Source organism: Girardinichthys multiradiatus, chromosome 18 (genome assembly GCF_021462225.1).
Source record: "Girardinichthys multiradiatus isolate DD_20200921_A chromosome 18, DD_fGirMul_XY1, whole genome shotgun sequence".
Classification (NCBI taxonomy): Eukaryota; Metazoa; Chordata; class Actinopteri; order Cyprinodontiformes; family Goodeidae; genus Girardinichthys; species Girardinichthys multiradiatus.
The window spans coordinates 17,927,106-17,948,141 of NC_061810.1; the positions used below are offsets into that span (position 1 = coordinate 17,927,106).

General features: G+C 42.1%; 1 protein-coding gene across 4 annotated transcripts in view; it reads right to left on the bottom strand.

Moving 5' to 3' along the window:
* Nucleotides 1-543: 543 nt before the first annotated feature.
* atm (ATM serine/threonine kinase) overlaps nucleotides 544-21,036 on the bottom strand; it is a 38,879-nt gene continuing 18,386 nt past the window's right edge. The window contains exons 31-63 of one of the 4 annotated variants that reach the window (XM_047392494.1): nucleotides 19,923-20,081; nucleotides 16,731-16,863; nucleotides 16,552-16,647; nucleotides 16,279-16,450; nucleotides 16,054-16,195; nucleotides 14,365-14,541; nucleotides 14,017-14,194; nucleotides 13,831-13,936; nucleotides 13,405-13,563; nucleotides 13,216-13,321; nucleotides 13,033-13,121; nucleotides 12,124-12,226; nucleotides 11,788-11,936; nucleotides 11,613-11,714; nucleotides 11,419-11,538; nucleotides 11,104-11,338; nucleotides 10,602-10,772; nucleotides 10,283-10,402; nucleotides 8,109-8,326; nucleotides 7,810-8,017; nucleotides 7,595-7,720; nucleotides 6,938-7,078; nucleotides 6,328-6,466; nucleotides 5,769-5,851; nucleotides 5,537-5,677; nucleotides 3,965-4,081; nucleotides 3,689-3,838; nucleotides 3,336-3,501; nucleotides 3,145-3,231; nucleotides 2,899-3,013; nucleotides 1,830-1,893; nucleotides 1,602-1,741; nucleotides 544-1,507 (exon numbers count right to left, since the gene is read on the bottom strand). In XM_047392494.1, coding sequence (XP_047248450.1) covers nucleotides 1,327-1,507; nucleotides 1,602-1,741; nucleotides 1,830-1,893; nucleotides 2,899-3,013; nucleotides 3,145-3,231; nucleotides 3,336-3,501; nucleotides 3,689-3,838; nucleotides 3,965-4,081; nucleotides 5,537-5,677; nucleotides 5,769-5,851; nucleotides 6,328-6,466; nucleotides 6,938-7,078; nucleotides 7,595-7,720; nucleotides 7,810-8,017; nucleotides 8,109-8,326; nucleotides 10,283-10,402; nucleotides 10,602-10,772; nucleotides 11,104-11,338; nucleotides 11,419-11,538; nucleotides 11,613-11,714; nucleotides 11,788-11,936; nucleotides 12,124-12,226; nucleotides 13,033-13,121; nucleotides 13,216-13,321; nucleotides 13,405-13,563; nucleotides 13,831-13,936; nucleotides 14,017-14,194; nucleotides 14,365-14,541; nucleotides 16,054-16,195; nucleotides 16,279-16,450; nucleotides 16,552-16,647; nucleotides 16,731-16,863; nucleotides 19,923-20,081 — 4,593 coding nt within the window. In that variant the 3' untranslated portion in view covers nucleotides 544-1,326. Of the gene's footprint in view, nucleotides 1,508-1,601; nucleotides 1,742-1,829; nucleotides 1,929-2,898; nucleotides 3,014-3,144; nucleotides 3,232-3,335; nucleotides 3,502-3,688; nucleotides 3,839-3,964; nucleotides 4,082-5,536; nucleotides 5,678-5,768; nucleotides 5,852-6,327; nucleotides 6,467-6,937; nucleotides 7,079-7,594; nucleotides 7,721-7,809; nucleotides 8,018-8,108; nucleotides 8,327-10,282; nucleotides 10,403-10,601; nucleotides 10,773-11,103; nucleotides 11,339-11,418; nucleotides 11,539-11,612; nucleotides 11,718-11,787; nucleotides 11,937-12,123; nucleotides 12,227-13,032; nucleotides 13,122-13,215; nucleotides 13,322-13,404; nucleotides 13,564-13,830; nucleotides 13,937-14,016; nucleotides 14,195-14,364; nucleotides 14,542-16,053; nucleotides 16,196-16,278; nucleotides 16,451-16,551; nucleotides 16,648-16,730; nucleotides 16,864-19,922; nucleotides 20,082-20,382; nucleotides 21,025-21,036 lie in introns of those variants that run through there. The other 3 variants (XM_047392493.1, XR_007042463.1, XM_047392496.1) reach the window with 3 other exon arrangements.

Genomic DNA, 21,036 nt, shown 5'->3' on the forward strand with positions numbered 1-21,036 from the left:
GTTGAGAGATTCAAGACCCAACACTCTGGATGAGCTAAAGCCGCTATTGAAGCATCCTGGGCCTCCATAAGACCTCAGCAGTACCACAGGCTGATTGCCTCCATGCCACGCCGCATTGAAGCAGTCATTTCTGCAAAAGGATTCCCGACCAAGTATTGAGTGCATAACTGTACATGATTATTTGAAGGTTGACGTTTTTTGTATCAAAAACACTTTTCTTTTATTGGTCTGATGAAATATGCTAATTTTGTGAGATAGGAATTTTGGGTTTTCATGAGCTGTATGCCAAAATCATCCGTATTAAGACAATAAAAGACCTGAAATATTTCAGTTAGTGTGCAATGAATCTAAAATATATGAATGTAAAATTTTCATCATGACATTATGGAAAATAATGAACTTTATCACAATATGCTAATATTTTGAGAAGGACCTGTAAATTTGTGGCATATTATTCTGAAGAGGTCAAGGTTTTAAAAACAGAACCTGAGAACATTTTGAAAATATGAGCAAGTGAAAGAAGGATGGACAGAAAGACATGTGGACGTTTTCTGTTCTCTTTTCCATGCTTATCCAGACATGACAAGCATTCAAATACAATTACAAACGTTTCCAGACTGCGAGTGAATCATTTTCAAACTATTCTGAATCCCAGCTGTTTTTTTTTTAAACCAGAGACGAGACCTTCTCCTCGTATTTCTTTGCTCCCATTTTATCAGTTTTCTGGCCGGCAGGTGTTTGAACACCACAAGTCATTCAGATCCGTTATTTTTTACGTCCCAAAAAGTACATCAATGGTATTAAAAGAGAAAATAAAATAAATTGAGTTTTTGATATTGGCTAAAGTAGCTCTTCTGAAGGACAAACTGTATTGAAGATGACATTTTTCTGTTCTTCTTCATTACTTTAAGCTCTGAGAAATAAGACCTTCAGTAATCTAATAAAGTAGGAAGGAAAAATCCAAAGTGAATAAAAACTGCTAAATAAGGATTAAATGCACTGCACAGGCTAAATGTTTTGTACATTCATAAAGTCTGCTCTTGGGATAGTCAGTGGCATAGGTCTCACCATCCCACCTTAGTCAATATTGACATGAAACTGGGTCAAACACAGGTAAAGATAATCATTTACAAACAAAAACCAAGCTCTTTTGCAGAACATCTGTCCGTTACACCTTTTCAAGCACAGCTACATTCAATGCATGACTTTGTAATAAAGTGCAACAGTTGGCAGAGGCTGATTATCAAAGCCGGTCCAGTCCTGATCTGCTGAAGACGAGTTCTGCAGGAGCACAACCAGCCTCAATGGGAGCCTTTCTCTCAGGGGTTACACCCAGGCCTGCCATCCGTGAAACAGTCTGCTGAGGTTTGTGGGGTCCATGGCTTGTTGAATGAGCAGATTGACCTGCCCCCCAACGCTGAGCACCGTTCCCTCCTCCACCCCTTTCAGCTTCTCCTGCAGCCGCAGCAGCACCCTCTCCGCCACCTTGTTGAAGCTCTGACTGTCACTGCAGGAGGAAGGGAGACGAGTAAAAATAAAAATGTTATTCTGAAATTATAGGATTAAACCAGAGGGGCTTTAATTGTCCTCTACTTGATCACCTGGATTTACGATGGTTGTCGAGGTCTTCTCCTATCGTGGAGTTCAGGGTGGCGTTCAGCTCCTGCTGCTCGTCGTGCTGCAGGTAAAATGCCTTCAGAGGGTTCATTGTCCAGTCAAAGAGAGGGTCATACAGCAGCACCTATTGGCACACAAAACAAACATTAGCTTTATATAAAAAGTGAAAAGAGAGGAGCTTTGAATGGGGATCTGTTCTCCAGTTCTCGCACCTCTACAATCGTCAACAGAGCTTCCTGAGAGCTCCTCATCACCTCCATCGTCTTCTCACAGCATCTGAGCACAGAATCAGGTCCGAGTCAGCTCAGGTTCTGATCCACACAAATCAACGCATAATTGTCAAGTGAAGGGAACGTTATTGGTTTCATAGATACCAATCTGAAAATTGTGACATGCATTTACATTCATTTAATTTAATACCCCAAAATAAAATCCAACATACTGAAATCTCCCTAAATAAAAAACACCAAACAGAAAAAAACAAGACTGGCTAATAATTAGTCATTGAATATCAGTAAAAATGCAGCTGTTCTGTAAAGCCTTGATCTTTTTTCAGGAGAAAAAATTTAAGCTCTGTTCATAAGCTGAAAGTTTTTTATTGGAGATAAAACCTTGTTTTAGAAAAGAAAAGCCATCAAGAGGTCTCACTTGTAGTCCTTCATGAGCCACACAGCAAACATGTGGACGAAGGTGACCCTGGTCAGATGAGACCCAAGCTGAATGTTATGGCCCATGTGCAAAACACTTATGTGTGCCAGAAAATGAACACTGCACACAACACTCAAGCCTACCATCCTTACAGTAATGTATGGTGGTGGCAGCATCATGCTGTGGGGATGCTTTGCTTATAACAGGGTCAGGAAAGCCGGCTGGAGTTGATGGGACAATGGATGGAGCTGAACACGGGGCAGTTTTGGAAAGAAAACCTGTCAAATATATATTTTTCAAACATAGTTGGGCAAAAATCACCCTCTCCAGATGTGTAAAGCTGGTAAAGAAATAACCCGTAAGACTTGCAGCTGTAAGTGCAGCAAACAGTGGTTCTACAAAGCGTTTGTTTCATAGACTGAGTACAACTATGGACATGCATCATTTTCCTTTCACTTCACAATTATGCTCTGCTTTGTATCACATTAAAGCCTATTTAAAGGCATTTAAGCTTGTGATTGTAGCTTGACAAAATGTAGCCAGACTGAAAAGGTATGAATACTTTTGCAAGCCATTATACAGCCAATATACACCAACTCAACAAAGAGATTCTCTCAGATTCCTCATCTTTACCTCCTAAAGACCCCCTCCACTCCAGTGATCCCCATCCCGTCCACTATGTCTCTGGAGAGTCTGAAGGGGACAGTCTCGGGGGTGGGGAGGATCTTCCCCTGCTCGAAGGCCACACCTTTAAACACCAAACATCAGCTAAGTTACACATTTATGGTGTGTAACTGTAAGGTCTGATAAATCCTTACAGCTGTAGAGGTCATTAATGTGTTTGTTTGAATGAATCGAGGAGACGCGAATAAAGTCTACCTAAGTCGATGTGCACTAGTTCAGCGGTCTGTTCATCAATCAGGATATTCTGGATATGTCTGTCGCCCAGGCCGACAATGTAGCCAACTATAGGTGAAAAACACAAAAAAATATAATGAAGATGTAGGTGCTCTTTTGCTGTTTTACCACAAAACATCTCCTAAACCACCAGCACTGCAGCACAATGATACCTATGGAGGATGTGGCCACACTGCGCGTGTAAGCCAGCCGCTTCTCCATCCACACCGCGGGATCCAGGAATCGCTCCATGCAGAAGTACCTAAAGACTGGTCTAAACTTCTTGCACACCTCACTGTAGGCCTCAAGCTTCTTGTCAAAACCCTGCCTCTGCGCTTCCTGCAGAGAGCCAAGAAACAGAGACAAACAACCATTTCCCACATGTAATAAATTTGTCTTGAAAAAAATGATGATTTTCAATGCGAACGTGAAACCAATTAGCCAGAAACAACTGGTGAAAAACTGGTGAAGAGAAGAAATGAAGTTGGCGGGTTTTTTTTAACTTAAGTTTTCTTAAACGCGTTACCATCATCTTCTTTCGGCAGGCCAGGCTGGTCCAGTCCTGAGGCCGGAAGCGTTTGTGAGCTCCTTTATTGGGATCCACCAGGAACTCCCCAATGGGCATCGTGCCCGAGCACCACTCCAACACGCCGCTGCGCTGCGAAAACGGCACCACCTGAGACACGCGTGAGGCCCAAGAACGACATACAACATTGCGGACAGCGATCACACATTCATGCATGTCTGAAAGCCACATATTCCTGACTTTTGTCCCTCTCCTCAAATGTTACACAGCGGTCACCTTGTATCGCCTGATGTTCAGCTTTCTTTTGCGAGTGTCTGTGTTGCGCTGCAGCAGCATGGAGCACATGCTGAAGACCTGCTGCATCACTGCGTCCTGCCGTAGGTCGTCCTGACCCTGTTCACAAAGACGGGACAGAAAATGAGAGCATACACTCACCTCATTCACATCAAGCTTTTTAACCTTGTTTAGGTTTCCCTTTCTTTGTATTTTAAAGAGTTTATGTTGCTATGAACTCTGATAAGGTTCCCAGAGTCTTTGGAAGATAAATAGTCCCTCAGCATCACAGATCCTCCACCGTAACGAACAAAATGAGAAGTTTGTTCATATTTAGCTCCTCATTCATTCCCAAAAATGTTAGCAAGCTCCACAAGTTTGTGTTTTTGATGGTAGGAGGGGAAAAAAACAAGTTTATTCCTGAGATGCCTTCAAAACAACTGGTCAGCATGTAGACGGTGTTAAAATGTTGTTATGGCGACTTGGTAACCCCCAAAAGGTCGGTCTTTGCTATTTTTCTTTTAAAGTGAGTTTTAGGGACGTTTTTGTTCAGTCTTGTCATCAGACTTTCAGTTGTGTAAAGTTTTTGAAATATTTGTCTGTAGATATGAGCAACCTTAGGGGAGTCATTGTTTTTTTGTAGCCATTTCTACAACCTCTTTTCTTTCTGTTTTGTGGTTTGTGTCCATAGTAAGTACATATCTGGAATATTACGTCACCGTACAAACATTTAGAGTGTGTATTTTAAATGGAGCTCATAAGAACGTATTTTCCTGAACATGTTGATAACAGTGATGTCTGACTGTTGCCTTATCATATCTGCTGCTGGTGATTTTCCACTGACCCTTGAGCAGATTACAGAAACACTGCACCATAGGAGACAAATTATTGACAACTTATTTATCAAACCATTTTTTTTTTCATATTTCAAACATTCTCAGGGCCAGATTTTACTGAAACTTGGAGGTACTACTCATTTTTTCAATTTTGCTTCAATAAGGCAGATTCTTGCTGAAAAGGCACAAATAATGAGTCGGTGTTCTAAAACAATTAAAACACTTATTAAGCTTTATCATCACAATGTTTGGGCATTGAAAGAGTCGGCTCTTCATTGGTTCTGATCACATTTGACACAAGTTTCTCTGTCCAGTTTAATGGAGCTTCCACAATATTAGGGGAAAACTTTATCTCAGCATGACTCAAACAGTTAGTAAATGATTAGCCTTTAAGCGTCGTACAAATGTTACTGCAAACACACTTTTACACACAGGTAACAACACATCTGTCCTGCTCTCTCTCTTTATGATGAGTGTCTTCATTATGAAGGCCTGAGAGTCTGTGTGTCCTGGTATAAAAAACCTAATTAATTATTACCTGAAGTCAAACCCAACTGAAAATAACCAAAGCTTAAAGTGACCAGCTTCCTGTCACAGAGCTCGCGTTTGCTTAGTTCAGAGCACATACGCGCCAGTATTTGGGCAGTTTACTCTACCGCACCAACCAAGTGCTTCAAAGGTGAACTTTTAACACGTCGCGTCACATGTCGAACACCACAAAGAACACACGTGAGCTTACTTTGACCAGCTGTCTCCTACTCTTGCCATCAGAGCCCACACAGTCGATGATCTTCGGCAGGTTGACTCCTCCGGCAAGGTGATAGTGAGGCAGGAAGGATCTAACGGTCACCAGGTTTTCATAGCAACCAGACGGATCTACCTGTTTACGACAAAGTCGGCAAAGTTCAACTAAAATGTTTGGTGGGTTGGTAACGATTGATCAGGGATGTTTGTTCAGTGCTCCAATTAACCTTTATCTCCATGGTGGGGATGACCACCTCGTCCAGGTCTTTGAGCTGCATTATGGGCTGATCAGCAGGGATGGGAATGGCCTCTGATGTGAAAGATGGACACAGAGATGTAGCACACAGCCATGTCTGCAGAGCAGCTTCAAATGTGCTATATACATTACATAGAAATATACTAGACTCTGCTTCAAAGAACCAGACTTCTAATCTATTTATGTAGACCTGGTCAGTAAATGTCCAGGATTACTGAAACTCATCAATGCTTTTTTTAAACATCCTCTCCGTTTTCAACAAATATTCAATCCGGAAATGGGGGAATAAAAATGTTTCTTAGCTAATTCGTCTGTTAAGTGTATGAATATTTATTTCTGAATATATCATAGCCTAAATTTAACCAGATTAACAAATGAAAAACATCTCTATTAAAGATGTTCAGAAACCTGGACAAAAACTAACTATGGCCATTTCGAAAGTTTACAAGAAAGTCTGGCTCCTTGCAAGCAAAACATAAGAGAAAATACACGAGGGATGATTTAGGATCTTTGCACAGCTCACTACTCACTCTTCTCATTTTTGTGCCTGCTAGCGTCCATGTAAGCCAGAGTGATGTAGGCATCGCACATACGCTCAATCCCTCGGATCATCCCACCTCGCTTCTTCCTGACAACAGCGATGATCTCGCGAGCCACATCCGATCGCTCCTGCGCGAGTTTGTAAAACAAAGTGAACGTTAGATTAAAGGCTTCGCTGTGAAGCGTGAAGAACTGAGCTTGTTTCATTGCTTCGAAACCAAACAGACCAGCACAGAATATTGATTATGAGAATGAAGATTTTTTCTAGGGTAAGCTGCTTTAATACTCAAAAACAGTTTGGACCAGAAACAGCATCTTTGAAGCAGATCTTTGCTGATGCCCAGGGATGAAGTCAAAACACATAACTAAGGTGTGCTGAGGTTTCCTTTATAGCCAGAGAGGAAATTCACAATGACATGTTTACTTTTTAACATATTAGGAGTTCAAGGAGCTTTTGGCAAAGTTTATCTTTTAATCTTGTCTAAATCAGACAGTTTCTATCGTGATTTTTATTTTCCTTTTAAAAAATCTTTAAGTTGCAGCAAGAAATAAACAGAAATTTCTTAAAGGATGAATATGACTCATCAATAAACGTCCCACCAGATCAAACTGTGACGTCTGCCGCGGAGCGCTTTTTGACGGCCGCGTCCTGCAGAAGCTCTCGTCTTTGTTAGCGTTCACCAGGGCGAAGATGATGAAGAGTGTGTGGTGAGGATGTTCCAAAGACACTTTGCAGATGAGCTGCGGAGGGAAACCAATGCAAGCAGAAACATCATTCGAGCCTGTACCTGTTTTGATAAAAAGGTTTGCAAAAATAGTCAGTTTGGCAGCTGAGGAGTACCACTGGTGGGATGAGAGTTTGAACCTGCAGGTTTAGTTGTATATGACTGTATCTCCCATTAAACTCATCATATGCTGCTGAAACCAGACATTTGGACTGAAAACTATCATGGAAAATCCAAAAGAAACCATCCAAGATATCAGAAAGAGAATTATGGACCTCTATGAGTCCGGTTCATCCTTCTGTCCAATTTCCAGAAGGCTGAAGGTTCCACGTTCTTTACACTAATTAAATTAAATTCTCATTATTCTGGCATTTAACAAATAGAAATACGTTTGGTAACCCTAACAGGCCTAAAACATGGAATGTTAGGTCAAGTAGGTTATGTGTCTGTTCATACAGTGTATGTAAACATCTGGTTTCAACTGCACATGTGTTATCGAGTGCAGAAAAAGTCAGATGAAGCTCTGAGTTACGTCATTGAGGACATCATGGAATCCCGTGTCCTCATAGACGCCGGCCGCCATTTTGGTTCCCATGCGGGCAGCCAGTTGATACATGAGCGGCAAAAACTTGTAGGATGGGATCTGCTTCACTCCCCTCTGGAAAACAAGTCAGTCATGAAAATGGAAAACACCTGACCTCCTACTTCATCAATGCTATGACTGGTGAAATTTAGATGTTAACTAACCTTCATCATGTCGTTGATACCTCTAATGTCAGCGTTCTCCAGCCAGAGCGAAGCCAGCCGGAACACCCAGGTGTCATGCTCCTCTCCTTGTTCCAGACATTGGATGTAATTCTCCACTGCCTTGCATAGAAAGCGCTTTCGGTCCGTTCGCAGGTTGGCCAGGGCCGTTTCATCCAACTCCAGCTCTCGTTGCACCTTTATTGTATACCTGTGAAGTCATTTAATCTGTTAAAGATAATTAACCTGCCATCGTGTTTTTCATTTCTGCACACATGAGAAAACTGAAGGTAGAAAACAACCTGTTGGAGGTCACTTTGCGCTCCCTCATCAGGTCGACTTCCTCCTTGGCCTTCTCCAGCAGCGCTTGCTTGTTCTCAAACTCGGACGAGTTCATATACTTGTCAATGCTCTGGTACTGAGCATCAGAGAAGCGAGCCAAAGACAAGAAAGCCTCGGTCCGCTGGCTCTGAAGTCTGGGGTCCCGGGCCCCCGAGTCCCCTTCTATCACCTTCACTGCCTGATGAGAGAATAGCATGGAAATTATTGCCAAAGTAACAGATCATCTGGGAAAGAAAGCCAGAAAATAGGCACTCCTTGTACAGGAAGGTCTGGAAAAAACAGCGGCAGAAGAACCACATCCTCACTGTGGGATCTGAGACACACAAACATGGATACATGAATATGAGACAGCCAAACTATAAACTTCCAGAAATGTAATATTCATGCCATTGCCTTCTTCTGATTTATCAGGACATAAATAAATGATGTGTGTGTGTGTGTGTGTGTGTGTGTGTGTATAAGCCAGCGGTTGCCTTGCTGTCGGGTAATTACTCATTCATTTCTCTTAGGGAGGCCGGCGGTTACTTCAGTGAGGGCGGAGGGTAACGTATATTAGACAGGAGACCTGTCTGGTTTCATGCTTGCATATTACAGATTTTTCACATATTTTTTCATGTTTACATTACTAGAAAGAATGATTTTTGGATGATTCAGAAAGAAAAATATCCAGAGAAAGAATACTGTTGCTCTGCAATGGTACCTGTTTATTCCATGATGACCGATCATGCTTTAACTGGCTCCTATGGATTAATATCACTAAACACACTTTAACACACACAATTTCATCTGTATTTTTTATTTAACAATTAATCGTAAAAACATTGACGATACTAAAAAACGTGCTACCTGCAAATTTGGATGGATGGATGGATGGATGGAAGGAAGGATGGATGGATGGATGGATGGATGGATGGATGGATGGATGGAAGAATTGGTGGAAGGAAGGATGGATGGATGGATGGATGCAGGGATGGATGGATAGATGGATGGATGGATGGATGGATGGACGGATGGAAGAATTGGTGGAAGGAAGGATGGATGGATGGAAGGATGGATGGATGGATGGAAGGATGGATGGATGGAAGGAAGGATGGATGGATGGATGCAGGGATGGGTGGAAGGATGGATGGAAGGATGGATGGATGGAAGAATTGGTGGAAGGAAGGATGGATGGATGGATGGATGCAGGGATGGATAGATGGATGCAGGGATGGATGGATGGATGGAAGGAAGGATGGATGGATGCAGGGATGGGCGGAAGGATGGGTGGAAGGATGGATGGATGGATGGATGGAAGGAAGGATGGATGGATGGACGGATGGATGGATGGATGGAAGAATTGGTGGGAGGAAGGATGGATGGATGGATGCAGGGATGGGTGGAAGGATGGATGGATGGATGGATGGATGGAAGGATGGATGGAAGGAAGGATGGATGGATGGATGGATGGATGGATGGATGGATGGAAGAATTGGTGGAAGGAAGGATGGATGGATGGATGGATGGATGGAAGAATTGGTGGAAGGAAGGATGGATGGATGGATGGATGGATGCAGGGATGGGTGGAAGGATGGATGGAAAGATGGATGGATGGATGGAAGAATTGGTGGAAGGATGGATGGAAAGATGGATGGATGGATGGAAGAATTGGTGGAAGGAAGGATGCATGGACGGACAGACGGATGCACCAGAAAAAAACAAAATAGAAAAAGGGAATAAAAAAATACTAATTTTTTTCACACTGCTTTTCCACACTTATCCAGACCTGGACAAAAATTACATGAAGTTCTACACGTTTAGAGACTGTGTAGAAACCCAGTCAACTCAACTCAAAGTGTAACGGAGAACTTGCTGTAGCAGCAGTGTTCGTTAACAGGATGTTTTGATGTTGTTTGGTTCTGCTGATCACCAAAAAGAGTAAAGAGCTGATGAAGGGAAAAGTTACAGCTTTTTATCCCTGGCTGACTGACTGGTCACTAGGTTTAGACATATTCCATCAACTTTGGATGGTACAGCTGGAGCATAAACAGAATGCTGTCTGTAGTGTAGTCCAACACTAAATCCTGATCTTTAAAACGGGTTTATTTCCCTTTAAAAAAGCTTCAAGCAGGTGTTTAGCAAAACTCCCTCTTACCCTCTCCAGGTACTTTTCCAGTATAACTCCAGGACTTTCCAGGCAGGTCTCAGCCAGCCAGTTCCCGCACAGCCTGAGGCACTCAGTGAAGAGCAGAGCGAGAGCTGGATTAAAATCAACCTGGTTGACATATAAATCATGACGATAGTTTAATTCCCATCTGACATGTTGGCTTTTCTTTTACACAGAATTGGACAAAATGCATATGAAGTAATAACAAAGAAATATTTCATAATTCATCTATGTAAACCTGGTATTACACCAACAGGGTAAACTATAGAGATTTGTTGTAGTACATCTTTGTCAGTTTGTGTTTGACCTTTTCTTCTAGACTGTGTATCATCTGTCTCAGCAGGCCCAGAGCCAGACCCTGCTCTCCCTTGACCCAGAACACTTGCGCCTCCTCCAGCTGCCATGATAACACAGGAGAAGATACCCAGGTCCCTCCATCGCTGTGCTGCTTCATCTGGTAGACTGCACGCTCTGCAAGCTTCGACAGTGGTTAAAACACTATGGTTGGGAAAAGTGACTGGTATGTTCATACAGATTTTATCGCATTGCAACAAAAACCCACAAGTACTGCCCCACATTTAGCTTCATCCCTTTCCCCACAGTATAATACTGCCATCGCTATGTTGCACAGTGGGGCTGGTGTATCAAAAGTGATGTGCAGTGTTCACAGTTATCCAGTACTTTGTTTTGATATATCATCTAAAATTCCAATAAACTACACCAAAATTATTGTTTGTATGGCAAGAAAATGTTAAACAGTTGTGTGAATACTTCTACAAGGCAGTGTGGGTAATGGATGTGGAGACTACCTGTGTATTCCCAGCTTTGCGAGCCAAACGACACAGCTCCATAAGGTGGTCCGTGAGCACAGAGCTGAGGTAGCGGTTGTTTTCTGGGTCTTCCATCTTGGACAACAGGGTATGCTGGGCTACAGAGCGCAAAGCCAGAATAGGCTCCACCACAGTAAAGTCACTGTCCGCAAGCAGCTGGGAGTGCTGCCGCCACTGGCTGCAAACCTCCCTCAGAGTCACATCAGAGAAGGATCTGACAGGAAAATACAGAGATTACTTCAAAATTCATCTGATGCAACTCTGTTTTACTGCCACTCATGAAGGTAAACTCACATAACAAAGAGGTGTTTGCTGCTCTCCAGCTCCCTGATGCTCTGCAGGTTCCTGAGGGCCGGATACAGAGAAGACACCGCCTCTAAAGTGCCTCTGCAGAGCTCTTCCACCTCAGCCGCCCTGCACAGGAGGACATAGTTGAGTAAACAATAATTATTTAGGCCAAACTTTGACATTACATGTGTTCAACGTACCTGGCTCGTTTCAGGATGTCATCAAATATGGAGAACTCTTTGTCCCTCAGTGCTTGGAGGCCACAAAACACAGATTCATGGAAGCCAGGGTTGGATTGATCACTTCTAAGGAGAAAAAAGGGTCTAGGTGAAAGAAAATTTCACATGTGACAGGTGCAACATGCCTCTTCCTCACCTCTCCGACCGCTCACAGTCCCACTGCATGTTCCTCCAGGCAGCCTGAAAGCGGCGCTCTCGCAGCTCAGCTCCCCACTCTACACCTTCACTCTCCAATCCCCTCATGTAGGTAGCGAGGATGCTGCTCAGCCCAAAGTTCTGCATGCCCTGTTCGTGTCATGGGTGAGAAATTACTAAACATATTCTAGGATTAATTTGCAGAAATTTGCATCCTGGTTTGAGACATCATTTTCAAACTGAAAAAAATTATATCATCATCGTCTTGTTCCCTGGTTTCCTAAGATGTGTTTATTATGATAAACCACATCAATTCATGCAGCTTGAACCATTTTACCTCCACTATTCCTACAAGTCGGGTAACTTCAGGTAGAGTAGAATGAAGATCATATGAAGTCAGGGCCTTCCCCCACATAGCTTCATGTTCATATGTTCGGATTCTGTATCAACAGAGCAACAAAGCAGAAACTGTAGTCTGCACCGTAAGGTCTGTGTACTGTTGGGAAGATACAGCACTTTGCAAAACTACTTATATTGAATCACAATACAGCCACAAACTTCAATGTATTTTGTTTGAATTTTATGTGATAGACCAAAAAAATATGGCCTATGACAGTAAAGTAGTAGGAAAATGATGCATGGTTTCCAAATCCTTTACAAATAAAAGTCTCAGTTTATTTTCTATTCAGTCCTCCTTGAGTCAATACTTTGTAGAATCAAAGTTTGCATCTTTCTCATTCTTGTTACTAAATGTTTCATGGAGTGGATGTGGGAGTGTTTGTAAACATCATTTTATTTTAAGTGATTTTATGTTTTGCTTTGACTTAAATCTTTCTATTATAGCCATTGTTATGTGTTTGGGGGGGCCTTGTCCTGCTGGAAATTGAAGCTCTGCCCCTAGTCTCAAGTCTTTTGTTGCCTCTGGCAGGTTTTTCTTCCAGGGTTTACTTGTCTTTAGCTGCATCCATCAATTCAGAACAGCTTTTCTGTCCCTACTGAAGAAAAATATCCCCACAGCATGATGTTGCTACCACCATGTTTCAATGTGACATCTTCTGGCTTTCTTCTTCCTACTCTTCAAAAAAAGTCTAAAATCGTGGAGTACATAACTTCACAGCGACACTACTTTAAGTTGGTCTATCACATAAAGACTTAAACTTTGTGGTTGTAACGTGGCAATATGTGAAAAGGTCCATTGGGTATGGATATCACTGCATACTAGAGGAGAAAAGAAATCGATTTCTACCTGGTGAGTGGACTGGTCATCGTTTCTCCTCCACAGCCGTAAAGACTGTCCGGTTCCCCAATACTGCGATACACTTCAATCAGCAGCTCCTACAAACACGTCAAATATCCTCATTATGTTTTAGTCTAAATTATTTCACATAAATGGTGCATAAAATCAGTTAATCAGACATGCACAGCAGACCTGCAGACTGATATTGGTGTCTTCCTTACTCTCAGTCAGACTGGAGATGGTGAAGTTTTGGCTGTTCTCCTCGAAATTGATCTTGCATGTGGCTCTGGACTTGGTTCTGCACATTTGTTCAAGTCAAACAAATAAAAAAAATTTAAATTAACCCCTTAACATTCTAAACACAAAAGACTTCCTACAAACCTGAAGTTTTCCTCCATGTTGGCTCTGATCTTGTCCACATAGATCTCTGTGTACAACAGAGCGGTGAAGTGGGCCGAGCAGGATTGAGCAGTTCTGGCCACCTCCAGGTAGTTCAGCTCCAGCCAGAAGTTGGAGTCACACACGGTACCGCAAGAGTTACTGCAAGGTCAGCAGGGATCACTTTAAACACACTACAGACACGACGGATCATTTATGTAAGATGAGGGGCTGATGCACATTTTCAGGAGGCTATCTTGATTTTTTCCAACTTTGCAAAAACAATATGAAGATTTGTTTTTTCTTATGTAGTCACCATGAGTTATTGCAGGACATTCATCTTCCATTGTATACCAAAAATGAGCTGGAGAAGGCTCAGGAAGAAAATAAGCAGCTTGAAGATAAGCTGGAAGTTATTTCACAACAAACCTATCAGCTTGCACTGGTCTCTGTTGGTGTCTCAAGTAGTCAATAACAGCCAGCATGGTTCGAAGGGAGGTCTTATTGTACAAACCCTGGCTTGCAGAGTCCGACTCTGTCAGGAATGATAAGAATTTTCATCACAAAATATCAAACAGGAAGCACCATGCTGGTTCCTCATGGACTTATACTTACCAGAATCAGAATTGAGAGGAGTTGTGGATCGACTGGCAGCCTGAGCGCTCCTAGAACAGAAGCTGAAGAAGTCCTGAATGTGGAAGGAGAGCAGTTCCCTCCAGAAACCGTTGGCGTCGTCCAGAAGGATAGAGTGGATGATGAGTGGCAGCAGCCTCTGGCAGCAGTCCACCATCACCTGGAGACGGATGGAGGATGTCCGGAGAGTTTCAGTCATGTTTGGGTAATGGGGTGTTTGTTACTAAACACTGAAAGTTGCCCGAAAAACTGAAGCACAAGTTTAGAAGGTGGGTCCTGCTCTGTCAAAAACAAACTGAGTCTAAAATTAAACAGACTCGATGAGCTCACCAAACACAGAGGTCGTGATAGCAGCAGAGCCTCGCTCCTCACCCCTCCACTATCCAGCAGCGCTGTGCACAGAACCTTCAGCCAAGCCTTGTGGCCCCCTGCCTGCGGGATCCAAAACTCCTGGCTCTCCAGCTTCCTTTTGGCCTCTGAACTCTCCTCAGAACTCACTGCAACCACCTGATCGAAGATGCCAGCATGAAAGCAAATCCACACACACAACAAATGTCAGATATGCTGTAAGGCAAGGCAGGTTGATTTGTATAACATCATTCACACACAAGATTTCACTAAGTGCTTACAGGACAATACAGGAACAGGAAAACCACCAAATACTTTAAAAGAACCATAGTAAAAATCGAGGAATTGCATAAAAAGAAACATGTTAGAATGCAAATTTAGACAACTTGATGATAGAAATTAACTGATAATTTTTTTACCTCAATGTGAAAGCTGCAGTAAACAGTAATGTTCTCAGGCCTGATTTAAAGATCCAAACAGTTTCTGCAGATCTCAGGTTTTCAAGGAGTTAGTTCCAGAGCTGAGAAGCATAGAAACCAAATCCTGCCTCCCCTTATATAGTCTGCCCTGGGAACCCTAGGTGAACACGTTTGTCAGATCTATATGGTTTATACCTGATCTGCAAATTTGAAATGTATTTCAGCCCAAGACTACTACCAAGATTTCAAATTCTGTCCTTTTACACAGAGTGAACCAATGCACTGATGTAGAGATAATCCATTTTCCTGGTGTTGGTCAGGACTCTGGCTGCAGCATTTTGGGTGAACCGCAGCTGCCTGCCTCTTTTTATTTACAGAGAACTGTATATACACCATTACAATAATTTTTCCTACAGAAAATAAAATCATGTAACTTGTCCTGTTTTGATAGGAAACTTTTAATTCTGGCAATACTTTTAAGATCGTTGTAGGCTGATTTCATAATAGCCTTTGATGTTAAAATTGAGCTCTTAGTCCATGTTGATATCTAAGTTTTTTCACATGATTAAGAATGACTTCTTTCTTTCCTGCACTTAGCTGGAGGAAATCCTAACCTATCCACACACATACGACACACTGACTCAGAAAGGGCTTTAGCCAAGTGATGATACAGAAAAAGTTGTATGTCATTAACAAACATATAGTAAAATATGTTGTAATACTCCATAATCTGATCTCGGGGTATCATGCAGATGTTCAAAAAACAACAAGAATTTGGAGCCTTGAGGAACCCCAAATGAGACCTTTGTTTGCTCAGATTTCTAAATACCAAATGACACAAAGTAGTCTCGGTCTGACATAAGCTCTGGTCCAGTTTTGGATCCATCACCATTTAGACACATTACATTCAAAACATAGACCGATGCAGGTTCAGGGCTGTGGTGTGGTCAAAAACCTGACTGGAAAGCATTACAGAGATTATTCCTTTTCGAAAAGAAGTGAATTAGTTGATAAATCGCCTTTTCAATGATCTTCGACTAAAATGTCAGGTAGGATATGGGCCTGTAATTACTCATTACTGAGGGATCTTCAGTAGATCACTGCAATTCACAGGGCATGGAGACGTAGGTACCATCTGCAATATTTCAGATGCAACCCAACAAAAGACATTTTGAAAAACATTTGGGAACCATATTAAGGTACTATACAGAGTAAAGATGCTTCCTGTTACATAAATACGTCTTTAATTCACCTTGTTTTTGGCTGTTCTAAATGGATTGAGGTATGCCAGCATAGGGTCCCTGCTGTCTTTATGTTGGCCCCAGAAGTCGATGCCAGACTGAGTGGCCAGGATGTTCTTCACACACTGAGCTGCAGCCCGCCTCACCTCAATGCTGACAGACAACAGTGAACACCATCATTACCCACACATCTTGTACCAAACAAGCTGATCACAAAGCTACAGGATGCACTGTACCGTTGCTGTGTGAGGGCATCGTTCATGCAGTTGAGGATGATGTAAAGATGTTGCAAGTCATGGGAGGCGAAGAGAGATGCGGCTCTCTCATAGAAGGGGTCTCTACCATGAAGGAGTGCAATGGTGGAAAAGTCAACTGGACCCAGTTCGCCAAGACAGGCGCCCGCAGCCACTGCAGCAAAGGTTTAAGGGGGATCCCGCATGAGTAAAGGAAACTGTCTATCTGTGTAGTACTGACATCACAGCTGAGGAAAACGCTTGACTTTATTTTACCTAGAATGTCGACTCCTCCAGGATGATTGGCAGCCAGCTTGCAGAGCTGCAGCAGACAGAGGACCAGCTTCACCAGCACGCTGTCAGTGGGGTTGGCTATACCCAAAGAGAGAGAATATTTAAAGTAAGATTCTTACATCCAGTTTTTTTTAAGCAAAGGCTGTTTTCCAGCATCACACCGTGGCACTCTTTGAGCAGCTCTCGGATCTGGTCTTTGTTGCGATGCAGCTGTCGAGTCAGTTCCTTTAACCCCTCGAGTCTGGTCAGAGGTAAAGAGTCACACGATGATGCTGATAGGAAATGAGTTACTTCCTGTAAAAGGATGAAGGAAACAGAGTGCCTTAAAGATGTATTCATAACCAATGAACCTTTCCACATCTTATCAATTTGCAACCACACACTGCATTGTATTTTATATGCACATATGTTTGTGGTCTATATGTGATAGACCAACATAAGATAGTGAATAACTGGTAAGTGGAATGAAAAAAAGTATGGTTTGCAAACTATTTTACACAGAAACAATGCGTAAAGGAAGGTATTCTTTGTATTTAGCCTGGTTTACTGACACCCCTAAATAAAATTCTGTGCAAACAGTTGCCTTTAGAAGTCACCTCATAAGTAAATGGAGTCTACCTGTTATTTAATCTAAGTATACAGGTCCTTCTCAAAATATTAGCATATTGTGATAAAGTTCATTATTTTCCATAATGTAATGATGAAAATTTAACATTCATATATTTTAGATTCATTGCACACTAACTGAAATATTTCAGGTCTTTTATTGTCTTAATACGGATGATTTTGGCATACAGCTCATGAAAACCCAAAATTCCTATCTCACAAAATTAGCATATCATTAAAAGGGTCTCTAAACGAGCTATGAACCTAATCATCTGAATCAACGAGTTAACTCTAAACACCTGCAAAAGATTCCTGGGGCCTTTAAAACTCCCAGCCTGGTTCATCACTCAAAACCCCAATCATGGGTAAGACTGCCGACCTGACTGCTGTCCAGAAGGCCACTATTGACACCCTCAAGCAAGAGGGTAAGACACAGAAATAAATTTATGAACGAATAGGCTGTTCCCAGAGTGCTGTATCAAGGCACCTCAGTGGGAAGTCTGTGGGAAGGAAAAAGTGTGGCAGAAAACGGTGCACAACAAGAAGAGGTGACCGGACCCTGAGGAAGATTGTGGAGAAGGGCCGATTCCAGACCTTGGGGGACCTGCGGAAGCAGTGGACTGAGTCTGGAGTAGAAACATCCAGAGCCACCGTGCACAGGCGTGTGCAGGAAATGGGCTACAGGTGCCGCATTCCCCAGGTCAAGCCACTTTTGAACCAGAAACAGCGGCAGAAGCGCCTGACCTGGGCTACAGAGAAGCAGCACTGGACTGTTGTTCAGTGGTCCAAAGTACTTTTTTCGGATGAAAGCAAATTCTTCATGTCATTCGGAAATCAAGGTGCCAGAGTCTGGAGGAAGACTGGGGAGAAGGAAATGCCAAAATGCCAGAAGTCCAGTGTCAAGTACCCACAGTCAGTGATGGTCTGGGGTGCCGTGTCAGCTGCTGGTGTTGGTCCACTGTGTTTTATCAAGGGCAGGGTCAATGCAGCTAGCTATCAGGAGATTTTGGAGCACTTCATGCTTCCATCTGCTGAAAAGCTTTATGGAGATGAAGATTTCATTTTTCAGCACGACCTGGCACCTGCTCACAGTGCCAAAACCACTGGTAAATGGTTTACTGACCATGGTATCACTGGGCTCAATTGGCCTGCCAACTCTCCTGACCTGAACCCCATAGAGAATCTGTGGGATATTGTGAAGAGAACGTTGAGAGACTCAAGACCCAACACTCTGGATGAGCTAAAGGCCGCTTTCGAAGCATCCTGGGCCTCCATAAGACCTCAGCAGTGCCACAGGCTGATTGCCTCCATGCCACGCCGCATTGAAGCAGTCATTTCTGCAAAAGGATTCCCGACCAAGTATTGAGTGCATAACTGTACATGATTATTTGAAGGTTGACGTTTTTTGTTTTAAAAACTCTTTTCTTTTATTGGTCGGATGAAATATGCTAATTTTGAGAGATAGGAATTTTGGGTTTTCATGAGCTGTATGCCACAATCATCCGTATTAAGACAATAAAAGACCTGAAATATTTCAGTTAGTGTGCAATGAATCTAAAATATATGAATGTTAAATTTTCATCATGACATTATGGAAAATAATTAACTTTATCACAATATGCAAATTCTTTGAGAAGGACCTGTAAATGCAGCCGTCCTGTGAAGGTCTCAGAGGTTAGTTAGAGAACACTAGTGAACAGAGAGTGTCGTGAAGATCAAGGTCACCAATAAAGTTGTGGAGAAATTTAACAGAGTTGTTTCATAAAACGATATTCCAGGCTGTTCAATAGGTCATTTGAAAATGGAAAATACGACACAAGTGCAAACCTAGACATAGATATGGCCGTCCACATAAACAGACAAAGCAAGCAAAAACAGCATTCGTTTTTTATTTGGTTTGTGGTGCTAGTGGCTTTACTTTGTATGTTGACCAACAGGAAATGGGGTGGAGAGAGAGAGGGGAACACATGCAGCAAAAGGTCAACGGGCCTGGACTCCAAACCATAACGGCTGCATCGAGGACTATGGCCTCCATACACAGGTTGCTCACTTTACCCCTGTGTCACAGCCATGCCCAAAGAGAAAATTCTGCAGGGACGTTTCCAAGAGACCAAATATAACTCTGGAAGAGCTGGAGAGATCCAAAGCTCAGGTAGGACGACTATTAGTTCTGTACTCTACAAATCTTCCTTGTTGAAATAAAGCCATAAGAAGTCCTGTTTGCAGTTTGCCAAAAGCCATTTTAATTCATCCATGTATTGATCTATCACTATATGGGGATGCTTTTCTTCCTTGAATGTAATGGAGCTTGAGCTATTAAGCAAAGACGAACGGGCAAATAAATTCAGTCTCCAGATGTGCACAGCTGGTGAGAGACATACCCTAAGAAACCTGTAGCTGTAACTGCAGTAAAGGTTGGCTCCACAAAGCATTGACTAGTGGGACATTGAATACTAATGCATGATACAACTTTAAGATTTTCATTTGTAAAAAGATAAAAAATAAAAATGATGTATATTTTCTTTTCTTTGTATTAAATATGCACTACTTTGTGTTGGTCTTTTACATTAAATCCAAATAAAATACGTTTAAGTGGTTGTGATACAGCATAATGTGAAAGAGTACAAGGGGTGTTTAAACTTTTCAAAGACATTTAAGGAAAGCAACCAAAGAAAAAGAGAGAATATTATTAACAAGACTTTATTTAGAAGAACTTTGTTTTAAAAGGGTTTGTTGCACGCGTGTACCTGTCTCAGTGTGAAGTTGCCGCTGTTATATTTGAGTTTGTGCTGCACTAAGCGCAGCTCCCTGAACTCAGGGATGTCAGGGAAAGGCTCCAACCTGCTGATGGCTCCTTTTAGTTTCTGCTGATTCTCTATTATGAGCAACTGCAACAGACTCAGCACCTTGGGGAAAAAAAAACTATTTAAAACTAGAATGTACGCAAGCTGAAAGGAGGCTGCAGATTTGATCAATTCATGTATGAGCATTTAAATTGGCACATCATGATTTGAATTTAATTTAATAATTCTTTACTATTATTACAACCCCAATTCCAATAAAATCGGGACTTTGTGTAAAACATAAATAAAAACAGAATACAATGATTTGCAAATCCCGTTCAACTGAATACACTACAAAGACAAGATATTTAATGTTCAAACTGATAAAATTTATTATTTTGCAAATATTAAGTCATTTTCAATTTGATTCAGGTTCCAAAAATGCTGGGACGTGTGCAGGAAATCCCTGAAAAAGACATTGCTTGGATGGCAGCATGTGTTGCATGCTCTAAAACCTGTATGTACCTTTCAGTATTAATGATGCCTTCACAGATGTACAAGTTACCCATGCCATGGGCACTAACCCCCCCCCATACCATCACAGATGCTGGCTTTTAAACTTTGAGCTGATAGCAGTCATAATAGTCCTTTTCTTCTTTGGCCAGGAGGACATGACGTCCAGGATTTCTAGAAACAATTCAAAATGTGGACTCATCAGACCACAGCATCCTTTTCCACTTTACGTCAGTCCATCTCAGATGAGCTCGGACCCAGAGAAGCCGCCAGTGATGTGTGGCTTTCGCTTTGCCTGGTAGAGTTTTAACTTGTAGATGCAGAGACAAACTGTTTTAACTGACAAGGGTTTTCTGTAGTGTTCCTGAGCCCACATGGTAATATCAATTACAGAACGATGTCGGTTTTTCATGCAGTGCCTCCTGAGGGGCATTCAATGTCGGTTTTCGGCCTTGCTGCTCACATGCAGAAATTTCTCCAGATTCTCTAAATCTTTTGATGCTCCTTTTATACCAAATGATGACACGCACCTGTTTCCAATGAACCTGTTCACCTGTAGAAAGTT